A 13178-nucleotide genomic window follows, 5' to 3' on the forward strand; every position below is an offset into this window, starting at 1 on the left:
AATGATTATACTGGTGGACGTCGCGGCTTAGACGATCAGCTATTCCCGCCAACACTTCTTTCAGGTTTTCTATTATATACCTCCCAAGAAATTATTTGTATAAATATTGAACTCCAAGTTATTGACTACAACACTAGTTTTATCAGGCCACTAAACAATCGAGGATAAAATATGGTCACCTGCAAAATTCACTAGCCTAACTATTCGTCCTGAAAGGCCTTGATCACCTCTTTGGCACCTCGTACACCAGATCGAACAGCGCCCTCCATATACCCCTTCCAAACCAGCGACGTTTCAGTGCCTACAAAATGAACTCTTCCATAGGCCTCTCGAAGGGCTTTGCCACTGTCGCTTGTCAGGGTCCCGGGCATTATGACCGGTGATGGCGCACCCCAGATCCAAGGCTGCTTAACCCATTCCTGGACGATGATGTTGACAGGCTCCGGTGCTTCGATGCCCACTGCACTGAAGATACGCTTGAACTGGTCTGATACAATCCTCTTCCGCTCTGCGGATGACCACTTGGACCAGTCCCTGCCTCTATCGCCAACGACGAAGCAGGTGATACTGTATTGCCCGTCCTCTTCTGAGCACGTATCTCTTGAGAAGTATATAGGCCCCGCATCGGACTCTATTATACCACTCAATCCAGCATCACGCCACCATGGCTTATCGAAGACAAATATAGTCTTGGAGTAGTAGCCCAAAGCAGTGCTATCGCTCAAAGTCTTCTTGGCCGGCGGCAAGGGCGGCTCGAACACAAGGGACGAGTAGAGACAAGTTGGGACTGAAACAACCACTCTTTTTGCTCGGAAACTCTGCCCTGGGTTGGCTGTTTCGACAATGACACCATCCGAGCCTTGTGTAATAGTCTTGACAGGACTGTGGAGTCTTACAGCTGCCTTTGGAAGTTTGGCTGCTAGACGAATCGAGAACGTTTGGTTCCCTATTGTCAGTTAGCGAAAGTCCACTGGAGCAGTTCACTTTCAGACCTTGTCGGTTTCGCAGATACTGTCCTCCATCTTTCCCATCAGAAGCCATGTTCTCCACGCCTGTGCCACTACGGAAATAATCTACCATGAATAGCGCGCTGACCTCGTCGGGTCCCACGCCCAAGAGGGGACTTGTAGCGGAATCAGCGACTGCTGGACCGAGTTCAGGCCCAAGATACTTGGAGCTCAGTTGGCCAAAGGTCAGTGAGTCCAGCATTTCTGCTTCAGGATGACCGGAGGGGTTCTCGGGATCGATTTTGTCGACCCACTTGTTCAGTTTCTCGAGGAATTTTTGAACCAATTCAGTCGCCCCTGAAGGCAGAGGCATTCCGGACCCGTGCGGTATCTTGTCAACTTTGCCGTCCAGCTGCTGGTGTAGGTTCAGTCCAGTAGCTCTCTGCTTGATCAGGTCAAAACCAAACTCCTGCGCAAGCTTGTACATCTCGCTCTGGTTGGTGTCATTCAGCCAAGCTGCACCGAGGTCAACTTTACCTCCCAGGTGAGAGGCATCAACGCTGAGAGTCTTGCCGCCGACCCGATCACCGGCTTCGAGAACAATGACGGAGTAGCCAGCTTCGTGGATCTTGACGGCCGAGCGGAGTCCAGAGAGACCTGCTCCGACAACCACGACGTCGACAGTCTCTTGTTTGTTTGTAACAGTAAGTGTCATTTTGAAAGGAGTGAGACAATGTATGAGAGGAGTGAGAAGGATAATGGCATCAGTTGAGTCACAGCTAGAAGATAAATAGATACATAAATACTGGGGTTGTAATCCTTTTTCAAGCTATAATCTCACATGATATACGCGAATTCGCATCACATCAGAGCGGTTTCTGGTTTTGGCCATCCAGGGATGTGGTTGCTGATCTCGGTGAGATTTTGGTTACAATCCTCCTTTGCTTAACAAACAAATAGCCACCTTTATCCATATTTAGCCTAACTTGTCACAATTATTCGGAGGAACTGTAGATTATTACATTGAATAAGCGAAATAAAGGTTTATCCATACATGAGATATGGTTGTTTCCGAGTGTTGTTTGTTCAACTTTCAGCCTCCATGTTTCATTAATCGAGACTCTTCACGTGGACCCACGTTTGGTTGCATTTGTTAGCGTCATATCGGAAATCTGGACCTGAACCATTTCATAAACATTCAACTTGAAGTGACTTGTCGGCCCGCCTCTAAATTTGAATCTTGATATTGCGACCGCATACTTCCCGTCAAAAAAGGAATTATCATTGCCATGTCGAGCCAATCAAGCGGTGTACCCGTACAGCACAACCCCTCGTCTACCAATTACCGCCTCATCGAGCTTCCCCCAGATCTACAAAACGTTCTTGAGGCTGAAGACGCCCCCGTGTAAGTCGTTGCAGTTGTATTATTATATGAGCACCACATTAACCTTTTCCTCAGGCTTAGCATTGAGTCTTCTGATACCTCTGCTGTTATCAAAACCCCCAACAAGACATATGCATTACGTCAAAAGAACACATCCAATGCTTTCATGCTTATCTCGCCCATGTCCTCGTCGTCTTCAGATGAACCATTCAGCCAGGGTATTTCTATAGTTTCCACGATCAAGGAGACTGTCGAGTTGGATGTCGTCCCTGAAAAGGCAAAAAGTGTCCCGGACAAGGGCAAGTGGCATGAGCGATTCGGACGGAATAGATAGTGGGCATGTCATGATCTATAGTGAGGAGTCATTACTCACTGGGTCGGGGGAGACTTCTGTTGTTGGAAATGCATCGGGGCCCTTCGTCGTACTACTCTAATTTGCTAGCATGAAGAAGCGGCGAGATGATAGACGGATTACTAGTTACACACAGCCCGACTTGTCATACTATTGGGCACTAGACTGGGAGTTGTGCGGGAGAATAAATTAAACATATTCATCTTGACTAATACTCATACCTGCCTATCTCAATAATACAATTGCTGCGAAATATTCAGACCAGAGTACTTATATTTTAGAACCTTCAGCTTTAGCCCAGGCTTCTTAATCTTATTCAGGTTTTCAACCAAGGTTATCCTTGGGGCATTAGAATAATTGGCCACTTTAGGCATAAGGGACGAAATTAGTAGGTCACTTTATGCAATTTAGGCTATGAGTTTAGGTTAATTATTTGTATCCTAAACCCAAGAGGCCATCTTTTCTGCTACCCACTAGATTATCTATCCGCGCAGACTGTTTAAAACACATTCTATACAGCTCCTCTCAACAAGACAAAGTTTCCCGATACAAACGCGATAGGGCAGCTGCCTAAACTCTATGATTTGTGTGACTGATAAAAGAAGTTCTGTTGAGCCGTACAGACAGTAGCAACTTCTTCCTCTTCCAACCCTCAATCAACTAGCAAATCCACTCGTGAAAGTAAAAAATCGGCCTCCAAGCTTTACGATACAAAAATTAACACCCTAAGAAGTCTGACCTAAGTAGTATAAACTAACCTATTAATTTCGTCCCTTATGCTTCTAGCGGTCAATTTTTCTGGTACCCTGAGGCTAGAGCCCAGTTGTGGTTTGGAAAAAGCAATTGAACGCTTATTAAATTCTCACGCTGATCTCTAATTCTTGTTGGTCTTCTAAGTCTTGGGGTACAAAAAGCAGTGGTCTAAGAACTATAGTCTAAATCATCCTCGACTACTTTTTGGACGGTTTCGCTGGCTGTTGCATGGAACCGAATTTTTGACCTTGAGGAAGGGGGTTTTGATGTGAGGGTATTCCAGCTGGAGCCGGAGCCGGCTGTGGTGGAAGAACCGCTTGCTGCTGCTGCATTTGCTGCCATGCTTGCCATCGTGCCCTATTCCGTGCCTCCAGCCGAATTGCTCATACCTGTCTCCGATCTATTGGCTGTGCCTGTGCCTGCTGCATTTGCTGTGCCTGATGCATTGGATATGCTTGATGCATTTGCTGTGCGGTAGCGGCAGGATTCATTATTCGAAGAGAATCACCTTTCTCAATCTCTGAAGAGATAGTGAAGTCGAGAATCTTAAGCTCAAGAACTGGGTTGTCCTGCAGTACCTTCTGTTTGGCATTCTTCTCCGCTTCCTCAACCTCTTCACGGTGTCGCTTCTCGCAATTATCGAATAAAAGGCAATTACCCACACTGCCCCCGCGCTTTTGATCGTCAAAGTGGTCGTAATCGCAAGTCGGGAACATATGTAACACTGCTCATTGCGACAGCTGGGTTTGGGACAAGTCATCTTGTTACAGCCGCCTTTTTTTGACGAAAGGTGTATTGCCTATGGAAAAAATTAGCCACAGAAAATCATTACAATCGAAGTTGCCATTTGGAAACGTACACTTGTTGCAATTGCGGATAAGAGCTTTCGACATGGCCTCTTCTACCTGTCGCCTGGCGTCAAGCCCCTTTGCTACAACTGCCCCCTTGCAAGTCTTGGGAATATGAGTTTTCAAGTTGCAAAGACGACAACTTGTGATCATGCAGCCGGGCTTTCGGCAAACGAACTCTTTGTTTTTGGCAACTGACGGGTACTCTTCTGCATAGGGACAGAAGGGGCACCTGGCAAGACCAGGCAACTCGGCCAGTCGAAGGTTCTCGTCCTGCTCAATTACGTCGAGAGCATAAGCCAGTGACTCGACCAAGAACTTCTTCCGTTCTCGGAGAGAAAAGCCAGCCGAGCAGCCTTCCGTGGACAAACACTTCAGTTTATATTTCGAGAGGCCAGCCTGGTTCTCGGCGTTCCGGCGAGCGTATGAAATGCAAAAGGACTGAAAGTTTGTTAGCAAGAACTATCTGATGATAGAACTTGTGTTGTCTTGGCGGGAGAGAAAGTCAGGCACTGAGCCACGCTTTCGCGGAGGGTCAAGTGTGTGTTGTGTACTTACGTGAGCTTTCTCACCGTCGCAATGAACGAGCCGATTGCGTGGAATTTCGTTAAAACAACACTCGCAGTCTTTTGTTTCGCCTTTGGCTTGTGCCTCTTCAAATTTTTCTTTCTCTGCCTCCAGGGCTTCGATCTCCTTCTGTCTATTCAAATCTGCCTGTCGTCGAGCAAGTCTAGCAGCCCTGAGTTCCTCCATTAGCTCGATGTCTTGCTGGACTCCAGTGGCCTTGATTGTATCCTCGATATTCTTTCCGTCGTATTCCGATGCTAGTAATGAGGCCTTCTTTTTTGGAATCCAAGATAAAGGCTGATCTGGTTGTTGTCTAATAGTCTTGTCGAGGGCAAGATACGCAAAATAAAGACTGTATTTATGGTCTGAGAGAAACTCTCTGACAATCTTCATAGTGACCAAGGGAAAGTCTCCAGCAATCATTTTTCTCCTGTATTAAAGTTAGCATTTAGAAATGCCCGAAAACTAAATCTTATCAAGCCTTTGTTGGTCACTTCCTCCAAGGACCGTTTGCCTAGGTCCCCTCAGATTTGTTCGACTGCACGAATAGACGGGGATACAGTCTGTGTGTGCTCCTAACGTTCCCATTTCTTCTTGTGTTATCCGTTTACAAAATGTGTTGGAATCATGCGGAGTTCAACTTACGCTTCAGGTTGGTTTTCTAAGGCTGGTTGTTCTCGATCATCGGAAGTGTACAGGCGCCTGTCCTTGCACAATTTCTCTTCAAGGTCATCATTCTGTTCATTATCGTCACGCTTCATGTTTCCGACTGTCTTTTTAGGCTTTTCTCGCTTTTCGAAGGTTCTTCCTGATTCTGGAAGATCGAGGATATAGTTGATTGTGTACTGGGGGCTGAAATTCAAGGGTGCGGCGACCGTTTCAAGGTACTGTGGGCAAATGTCTGGAAACACAGCAGTCACTTCTCGGAGGCAATGGTCCCGATCGCATTGTCTATCGTTTTCGGTGTCCTCCATACTCGTTGCCTGTGCGTGGTTTGGGTCTGGTAGTTGTTAGGAAGAAGAAGGAGAAGGAGAAGGAGAAGGAGAAGGGAAAGGGTTTGCCGCATGCACCAATAAACCGATATCCTTTGGTCTAACTTCACCTTCACCTGTCACGGCACTGCCAAATGCAAGTACATCACCCTTACACATTAAATCTCGACAAACACTCACTTTTACATTCTAATCATTGACTGATTTCCTTGGTTTTGCGTCCTTTCTCAAAGAATTCAATAGAGCATGCCTAAATCTTAAGCCTGTCCTATTATCAATCCTCCGTTGTCAACGATACCTGATCTAATACCCAAGGTAAGGTGGTAACTTGGTCAGGTCTCGTCGTCATCCAAACACTTACACTTCCCACCTGAGTCTATCTAGGTACATAATATCACTCAACCCTTCCAATGGCTTATTGTCTGGTTGTTTCACTGGCCTCAGGGTATCAGAAACATTGACCGCTGGAAGCATAAGAGACGAAATTAGTAGGTCACTTTATGCCCCGCTATAGTTCTTAGACTACTTATTTTTATACCCTAAGTCTTAGGAGGCCATTTTTTCTGCTACCCAGTAAACAATCTGCGTGGACAAATAATCTTGGTTAAAATCTTTAATAAGATTAAGAAGCATGGACTAAAGCTGAAGGATCTAAAATATAAGTACTCTAGTCTAGGTATCTTTTGTATGAGAGTGAGGTTGCTTCTTTGAATTTGACCCATTACGACTCGTGGCTGTAGAGCGAGAAGAAGTCAGTATTAGATTTCGAAAATCGCGAAAACCCACCAAATACTCTAAGCATCTAGTTGGTATAAGATCTTAACCTTCAACCCCATAGTACTCTGACCGGATCGAGCTGGGTTTAAGGACACAGCCTTCAGACGACAACCATTCGATAACAGCAAACGGATGGTTTGTTGGTCCATCCTATCACATTAATTCTCTAGCGTACAGTGCTTGGTTCTACTAGTCTTCCTCAGATTCAGCATGAGAATCCGCTATCTCATCATCATTATTCACACCATCCTCGTCATATGAGACAACCTTGCGGCCGCTCCGTGTCGATCGACGAGTCGCATGCACAGGTGCATGCTGTTCGTTTTTTATTCGTCTCTTGGGAGCCCCTTTTCTTGATCTTGCGCTTGTGCGCGGCTGTTCGGATTCTGACTCGGATTTTGCTTCCAGGTTGAGCTCTTCTTGCTCCATGTCTTGATCCATTTCAGGCTCTGACTTTGCCTTGGGTTCGGGGTCCAGCCCTGCGTCAGCCTGAGATTTCGGGGAGGCTACTTCTTCACCGTCAATATCCATTTGGACCGTCATTCTCTGTTGATCTTCCCCGCCGTGCTCCATCACGAGTCCATCGTCACCTTCGTCATATTCGTCGACAGCAGGGAAGAAGCTCGAAGTATGGTGTGCCGGTAATCCTTGATCCTCCTCGACTTCTTCTTCGTAGCCCTCTGGAAGGAATCCACCAGCCATATCCTCATCCGGTACCAATGCTGGCTTCTTCGAATGGGCTGAGTCCCTAGCATGCCCAAACACAGATATGTCGTCGGTGATCTCTCCGTACTCCTGTCTAATTCGTTCTGCTATGCGCATGCCCATAAGGAAACGACGCCATTGTGTAAGTGCCTTCTTTCGTCTTTTCTCGTCTTCTTTTCGGGCGCGCTCTGCTTCATCCTTTTCGAGTTCAACCATAACCATATCATGGTTCTCTTCAGCGATGACGACGCCCTGGATGACGGGAACAGCCATACGGTGGCCAAATTCAAAGTCCACGACAGCCTCTGCGTAGTCGATTTGAAGCTTTTTGCAAACTCGTATTGCCCCACGAAAGGGCACATGTACAGCACCCTTAGGACACATATGTTCGGCAAACAAGTCAATGTTCCTATTAACATAGTTAGCGAGTTCAAAGACTTTCTCATAAATGAATTCATACCCGTATTCGTTCTTGGGAATGACCCCGTCCTTGATTGGTGGTGGAATGATCCAGTCTGTTTGCTCCCAACTGTAGAGGCCCTGCAGAACCTTTTCTCCTGTAGCAGCTTCCGCCTCCAATATCTCCCTTTTGCGGTTCAAGGTAGCTGCGCGGTAGGGAACCCTCTTCAATGGCTGCTCCCCAGGTTTTGGTGCCCGGCCCTGCTTGTGCCAAGTTTCGGCACTCTTGACGTTCAGGACATCGCTGCGTAGGAAAACGTCTTCTTCCTCCACCTTGCCACCCTTTCCCTTGTTCTTGAACATCTTTGCGGGTTTTGCTTCGGGTTTAAGAGCCTCCTCGCGTTTCAAGTGGCGCTCTAGGACAAACTCCTTTGACTGCTTGTAGTATTGTAAAGTCTCTTGGCCTTCCTTGACCTCCTTCTTTTCTGGTTTGGCTGGCTTCAAATCTGTCGCTTCTTCGGCTTCGTCGATCTCAGTAATGGGATGCTTCTTGCTGCCTCGTTGGTATCCTGACATTGCAGTTTTGAACCAGTCGAACTGATCGTATCGCTTGATCTTCCCATGTCGATTGTAGACGGGGACCTTTTCCGGCGTCATTCTGACTCCCTTTGTGCGACCAGGAAGCATGTTCCGCTTCAGATACCTGACTGTGACGTCCTTGGCGGTACCGTCATGCGAATACCCAATGATATACGCCATTATCTGACGTGCCTTGTCGGCTTTTGCTCCACGAGGCTCCAGAGACTCTATCAAATCTCGATTCGTCCCGACCACATTCTTGACAATCGCATCGACAGGCAGGTACTTATTCGTGACTGGTGACAAGACTTCAGTCCAGTAATGTGGAAAATCCATATCCGTATCAAACTTCTTGGTCGATATCTTTCTCGGCGTGACCTCCATATCCACAACCGACTCGTCGTCAGTGTCCTTGTATTCAAGTTCTAAATCCTCCGAATCGTTTACAACCTCGGGTTTTGGTTTCGGCTTTCGTGTTGTGTTTTTAGCAGCCTGTGTTGTCTTTTTATTGGACTGCTTTTTTGTCACAGCTGCTGTTTTCGTAGTCGTTTTTGCCTTCTTATCTAGAGTAGGCTTTGTCTGGTTCATGCTGTCGCTCTTTTCCGGCTCGGCCTCTTCAAGTTTGTTCCACCCAAATCCTAGACAAGGCAGGTTCGCAACCATGCGCGCTTCTAGACCTAGTCCGCGAAGTAAAGCGGTAAACAGTTGGGCACCTACATCTCGGCTGCCCTCACAGCTTCGGGCACAACATCTCAATCCTTCTAGGCCTGAGATATTCTCGCCGAATTGCTCCGGATCGTGAGGTTCTGCTTTTTGTGCCTTTGTCAGACGATCTAGCCGTTCAAGAGACATGTATCCCCATTTTCTAAGCCCTGGTGCTGTAATTCGAAACCGCTGTTTCCACCAAGCAGAGAGTGTTTGCATGAGTCGGAACAGGGGATCTCCATGACTCATATCGACAGCACCTGGTTCCAGTCTCTCAGCCTCAGCTCCCCAGTCGCGCAATCTTCTATCGGGTACTTTTTTGCCCTTCCCTCTTGATTTGTTGTTATCCTTTATTGGCTTTTTAGGCGGCGGCTTCTTTTCAAGGCCACTGTTGCGCCTCCATCGGTCCACCTCATCCCAGAGCCTGGGGGTTAGATGAGAAATCATAGTCGCCTGCACTTCAGGATCGCAAAGCCATGAATTTCGGGAAGCGTTATGCCACAGAAGTAGCATGACATGAACGCAGTGCGAGGCATGTCGAACCTTTCTTTCACGCTTTGAGGGTCCCTTTCTATCGAATGCGTTTGTGAGTGAAATTCGTGTATCACGCGTGAGTATCAATTCAAGGTCTCCAGAGGTTACCGGGGCGTCCGGCAAAGGTGCAACTGGTGCTTCGACATCCTCAAATTGGATGTCATCGTCGTCTCCAGAATCATCATCGCTGCCCTTTGGTTTCTTTGGTGGCACAACATCCTCAAATTCATCATCCGACAAAGAGGTCAAAGAGCTTCCATCATCGTCATCATTGTCAAAACCATGGAGAACTGAATTTGAATTGGGTGTCGCGGATGCGTCTAAGTCGTCGTAAAGTGTTGCTTTGCGCCGCGATGCATCGGGCTTCTCTTTAGCTGCTTTTGTTACTCTGCCTTGTCCTGGGGGTGACGACTCACGCAAACGTTTGCGTGGCACAAGAGGAGGCATGCTGGGATCGTAAATTGAATTGTCGCATCATGCGAAGTTGGCTGAATTATGACTTCTTTAACAATAGTAGTGGGTACGTCGTCATAGAAGAACGCCAGGCAACACGTGTTCACGTGATCCAATTAAGCCAGGCTCCAGTCAGTGGTATTAGACGCAGAATAACCAGTTGTTCCTTTAAATCCTATGTGTGTTTTTCATATTATTTATCAACATAGTTTCTCTATATCGGCCATTCGGTTTGTGGTGTATGGTAGGTAGGTTCCAGTCTAGTTGATGGCCATCTATGTAGACGGCTGGCCGATTACCTGTACTCATACACATAAGGGCAAGTCGATCGACTTTAAGAGTACAACAGAACAGACTCCAAAACAATTGCATCAAAGACAGTCGGTACCATAATTATTGTTATCGGAAATAGCCCAACGCCGTCTATGCATTTCTATCACTTATTCAGAAAACACAAACCGTGCTCATGCTTCAATCAGGTCTGGGGTAGCTGGTCCAACACCACGCAACAAAACCACAGTGTTCCCACTCTGCAAAGCTGTCCCAACTTTCTCGTTGTACTCTAGAATCCTTCCTCCCTCCACGTGGAAGACACGTAGCTTGTCTTTCTCATCCGAACTTTGGTTGTTGATGTTCTGCACCTGTAGACTTTTTGCTGCAGCATCTAGAACTCGGCCTATAACCCAGTCTTTGTTGTAGAAAAACTCTCCCTTGGGAAATTTGGCTTTGGCCGTCTCCGCTTCGGCCTCAACGTATACGTATACCCTCTTTTCAATGGGCGTTTTGGCATCACCCTTGGCCGTCTTTTTTAGGTTGTTCACCGCAGCAATTCGTGCAGAGGTGGAAGTTGGTTTCGGTTTTGGCAGCGCTCGACCGGCCTGCTCTTTCTTTGCTGTACCCCATGCGCGTAGCTTGTCGAATGCCGACCTTGTCTTCTGGCCAACGTCAAATTGCGCCGGGCGGGCTCCAATAGGTACCAGATTGCTACAGTCGTGATCTTCCTTGAGACGATGTTTTAAACAGTAATCTCGGTTACATGTCTGACAGTGTACACCAGGTATCAAAGACGTTCCGATCGTGGTCTTGCAGTCAGGCGATGAGCATGGTTTTTGCGACACCTTGTCCCGTAGAACCTTTCCTTGTCCGATAGATGGTTGTGATAGCTCCTTGAGCCGCTTTCGCTCCGCCCAAGCACCAGGGTTGGCGCATACATGTGCTGTTTCGGTTCGGTGATCGAGGCAGAACGTCTTTCGGCAAGATTGGCAGAAAAAGGGGAGGAAATCGAGTTGGTTGCAGTAGTCGTATTCGCAGTGCTTGCCAATCAGAGTAGCCTCGTTCTTGTCGTCCATCTCGACGTAGCTAGTGTCTTGAGCTTCTGGTGTGTTTGATGACGCCATGATGAATGTCTTTGGGGCTTTATGATGTCTAGATATAAAGTCTGAGAGTAAGGTCGTAGGTCGCAGGCAGACCTGCTGTCGTGTTGTCGCAAGTGTTTGTGGGTTTGTAGGCAGATGACTGATACAAGAGGCGGCGGCGAGGAAATGTCTAGAAGAGTCGGTCCACGTATGACCAAGCTTGGCAAATTAGGTGATGCAAGCTTTGACGTTTCACTGCAAAAGAAAGTAATTAGTATGCGCTCGCCTAAACGGTACAACGCGAGATGCGTCTATGATCTTTATGAATTATTCACAAGTTTACATGAGCGGAAATAGGAGGCTTGGTTATTATTCATGGCGCACAGCCACCTTCCTTCAAGGGACCAGGAGTAAATCGCGGGGTCCCCATTCTCCCCACCGTTGGAGCTCACTGGTGATGCCAGATGCATAGCCAGGGTTATATCCCTGCATATCAGATCAGTTGCGATGGTATTGTGCATGTAGTTTACTGATATTTTGGAGTTGGCCATGCAAAATTACTAATGCAGGTTAGATATCAGAATATGAGTTGAGCGCCTTCTACCTTCCCTGAACGCCAGGTTGTACAAATACTCGCATTACAGTTCCTTTTCCTTGGCTGGCTTCTTTGCCAACAGGTCTTCGCGGCCCGTCATAGGCGCATTTCCAACAGCGCTTTTCCCTCCAAATGTCTCAAACCCCTTGTGAAATGCCCACTCAACCGCATTCTCGACTGGCTCATCAAACATGGCTGGGAGGAAGGGGACCACCGCAAGACCCAAGCCAATAGGCCCCCAAGTTCGAATAACCTTGTTCTTCATATCTTTCATGGCTCGACCAGAATACCTCACAACACTGTGAATCGTAAAAGCGGGTAGTCCCATACTTGCGACACTCTGGAAGATTGCGCGCTGTACCATGACGGTGCGGTAATCATCGAGTGGTGCCACCGTCCCGGGTTCGACCGCACGTGTCTCAAGGGCAGGCAGACCAGTGACCTTTTCTTGACGGGGGCTGAGTTGCAGCTTGGGGTTCAACACCCGCTGATTGTGCCAGTATGACTTGTAGCCTTCGTACGAGACATCACCAATAAGGTACAACCAAGATACACCGTAGGCACCACGGACGAGGTTCGGGTGAGCCACCGGCCTAAACGACTCGCCTATATCGGAGGTGTAAGCGACATATCGATGCGCCGAGAGAAGAATCGTTCGGATTCGAGTGGCATAGGCTGCATATCGAATATTGGAATCGGTTGAATCAGGGCCGCTATGCTTGGTTAACTGGTATCGACAAGATCGTATATATAAATACATACTAGCCCTCAGCCATGTCGTTCAAGACATTTCCGTTCTTGCCGGTTTGGTTGACAGATTCCTGTACTTTGTTGGAGATTTGCTCTTTTGAGGGGAGCTTCTCAGCTACAGCGTCTTTGATCTGAGCTGCCTCGCTCTTGTCTTCCGGCTTGGGATCTTTTGACTTTCCCCACCACATTTCAGATGTTGCACGCGATCTTGATTCAAAGATGATTTGAGTGAGATATTTAAAACAGTAATAAAAAGGCGAGATTCTACGTCAAACGCAGCAGAAGCTCCCATTTTGATGGCCCGCAGCTACCCTACCTTTTACCCACAGTTGGTTAGTGGTTGCTGCAGTTGGAGAACAGTGACGTTGCTTCCGTAGATCCGATTGATCCCGATCTTGTGAAAACCCCGGGGAATAGCCGCAACGCCTAGTACAGGTCGGTCCCTTTAAGCCTGTATTTCCAGGCACAAGCTCCAGTTGATTT

At 47.5% G+C, this 13178-nt stretch overlaps 6 protein-coding genes across 6 annotated transcripts; 1 reads left to right on the forward strand and 5 right to left on the reverse strand.

Annotated features, from left to right (window-relative positions):
• Nucleotides 1-200: 200 nt before the first annotated feature.
• On the reverse strand, nucleotides 201-1662 carry EDB82DRAFT_529429 (uncharacterized protein; the record flags this gene model as incomplete). The annotated part of the gene is made up of 2 exons (XM_025737802.1): nucleotides 201-946; nucleotides 993-1662. The coding sequence occupies 2 exons, from the start codon at nucleotides 1660-1662 to the stop codon at nucleotides 201-203; spliced, it is 1416 nt and encodes a 471-aa protein (XP_025592627.1).
• A 287-nt stretch (nucleotides 1663-1949) lies between these two features.
• Nucleotides 1950-2950, forward strand: EDB82DRAFT_309780 (uncharacterized protein). The gene is made up of 2 exons (XM_025737803.2): nucleotides 1950-2352; nucleotides 2407-2950. Exons 1-2 carry the CDS (start codon nucleotides 2237-2239, stop codon nucleotides 2663-2665), a joined length of 375 nt encoding a protein of 124 aa, XP_025592628.2. The 5' UTR covers nucleotides 1950-2236; the 3' UTR covers nucleotides 2666-2950.
• Nucleotides 2951-3407: 457 nt separating this feature from the next.
• On the reverse strand, nucleotides 3408-5939 carry EDB82DRAFT_579380 (uncharacterized protein). The gene is made up of 4 exons (XM_025737804.2): nucleotides 5497-5939; nucleotides 4843-5281; nucleotides 4296-4725; nucleotides 3408-4160 (listed from the first exon to the last, which is right to left on the reverse strand). Exons 1-4 carry the CDS (start codon nucleotides 5823-5825, stop codon nucleotides 3820-3822), a joined length of 1539 nt encoding a protein of 512 aa, XP_025592629.1. The 5' UTR covers nucleotides 5826-5939; the 3' UTR covers nucleotides 3408-3819.
• Nucleotides 5940-6478: 539 nt separating this feature from the next.
• EDB82DRAFT_513671 (Rad4 transglutaminase-like domain-containing protein) lies at nucleotides 6479-10027 on the reverse strand. The gene is made up of 2 exons (XM_065608943.1): nucleotides 7786-10027; nucleotides 6479-7734 (listed from the first exon to the last, which is right to left on the reverse strand). The coding sequence occupies exons 1-2, from the start codon at nucleotides 9987-9989 to the stop codon at nucleotides 6810-6812; spliced, it is 3129 nt and encodes a 1042-aa protein (XP_065463312.1). The 5' UTR covers nucleotides 9990-10027; the 3' UTR covers nucleotides 6479-6809.
• A 33-nt stretch (nucleotides 10028-10060) lies between these two features.
• Nucleotides 10061-11695, reverse strand: EDB82DRAFT_513673 (uncharacterized protein). Its single transcript, XM_025737806.2, has one exon. It carries the CDS (start codon nucleotides 11390-11392, stop codon nucleotides 10460-10462), a length of 933 nt encoding a protein of 310 aa, XP_025592631.1. The 5' UTR covers nucleotides 11393-11695; the 3' UTR covers nucleotides 10061-10459.
• EDB82DRAFT_513675 (mitochondrial 18 KDa protein-domain-containing protein) lies at nucleotides 11696-13036 on the reverse strand. The gene is made up of 2 exons (XM_025737807.2): nucleotides 12708-13036; nucleotides 11696-12658 (listed from the first exon to the last, which is right to left on the reverse strand). The coding sequence occupies exons 1-2, from the start codon at nucleotides 12881-12883 to the stop codon at nucleotides 11989-11991; spliced, it is 846 nt and encodes a 281-aa protein (XP_025592632.1). The 5' UTR covers nucleotides 12884-13036; the 3' UTR covers nucleotides 11696-11988.
• Nucleotides 13037-13178: the final 142 nt, after the last annotated feature.

The sequence above is a fragment of the Fusarium venenatum genome (assembly GCF_020744135.1).
Source record: "Fusarium venenatum strain MPI-CAGE-CH-0201 chromosome Unknown EDB82scaffold_4, whole genome shotgun sequence".
NCBI classification, from domain to species: domain Eukaryota; kingdom Fungi; phylum Ascomycota; class Sordariomycetes; order Hypocreales; family Nectriaceae; genus Fusarium; species Fusarium venenatum.

Coding starts and splice junctions, on each gene's coding strand:
- EDB82DRAFT_309780 (XM_025737803.2), top strand. CDS start 2,237: ATGTCGAGCCAATCAAGCGGTGTACCCGTACAGCACAACCCCTCGTCT. Junction 2,353..2,406: donor GAGGCTGAAGACGCCCCCGT/GTAAGTCGTTGC, acceptor CCTTTTCCTCAG/GCTTAGCATTGAGTCTTCTG.
- EDB82DRAFT_579380 (XM_025737804.2), bottom strand. CDS start 5,825: ATGGAGGACACCGAAAACGATAGACAATGCGATCGGGACCATTGCCTC. Junction 5,282..5,496: donor TTAGAAAACCAACCTGAAGC/GTAAGTTGAACT, acceptor ACTTTAATACAG/GAGAAAAATGATTGCTGGAG. Junction 4,726..4,842: donor GCGACGGTGAGAAAGCTCAC/GTAAGTACACAA, acceptor ACAAACTTTCAG/TCCTTTTGCATTTCATACGC.
- EDB82DRAFT_513671 (XM_065608943.1), bottom strand. CDS start 9,989: ATGCCTCCTCTTGTGCCACGCAAACGTTTGCGTGAGTCGTCACCCCCA. Junction 7,735..7,785: donor ATTCCCAAGAACGAATACGG/GTATGAATTCAT, acceptor CTATGTTAATAG/GAACATTGACTTGTTTGCCG.
- EDB82DRAFT_513673 (XM_025737806.2), bottom strand. CDS start 11,392: ATGGCGTCATCAAACACACCAGAAGCTCAAGACACTAGCTACGTCGAG.
- EDB82DRAFT_513675 (XM_025737807.2), bottom strand. CDS start 12,883: ATGTGGTGGGGAAAGTCAAAAGATCCCAAGCCGGAAGACAAGAGCGAG. Junction 12,659..12,707: donor AACGACATGGCTGAGGGCTA/GTATGTATTTAT, acceptor AACCAAGCATAG/CGGCCCTGATTCAACCGATT.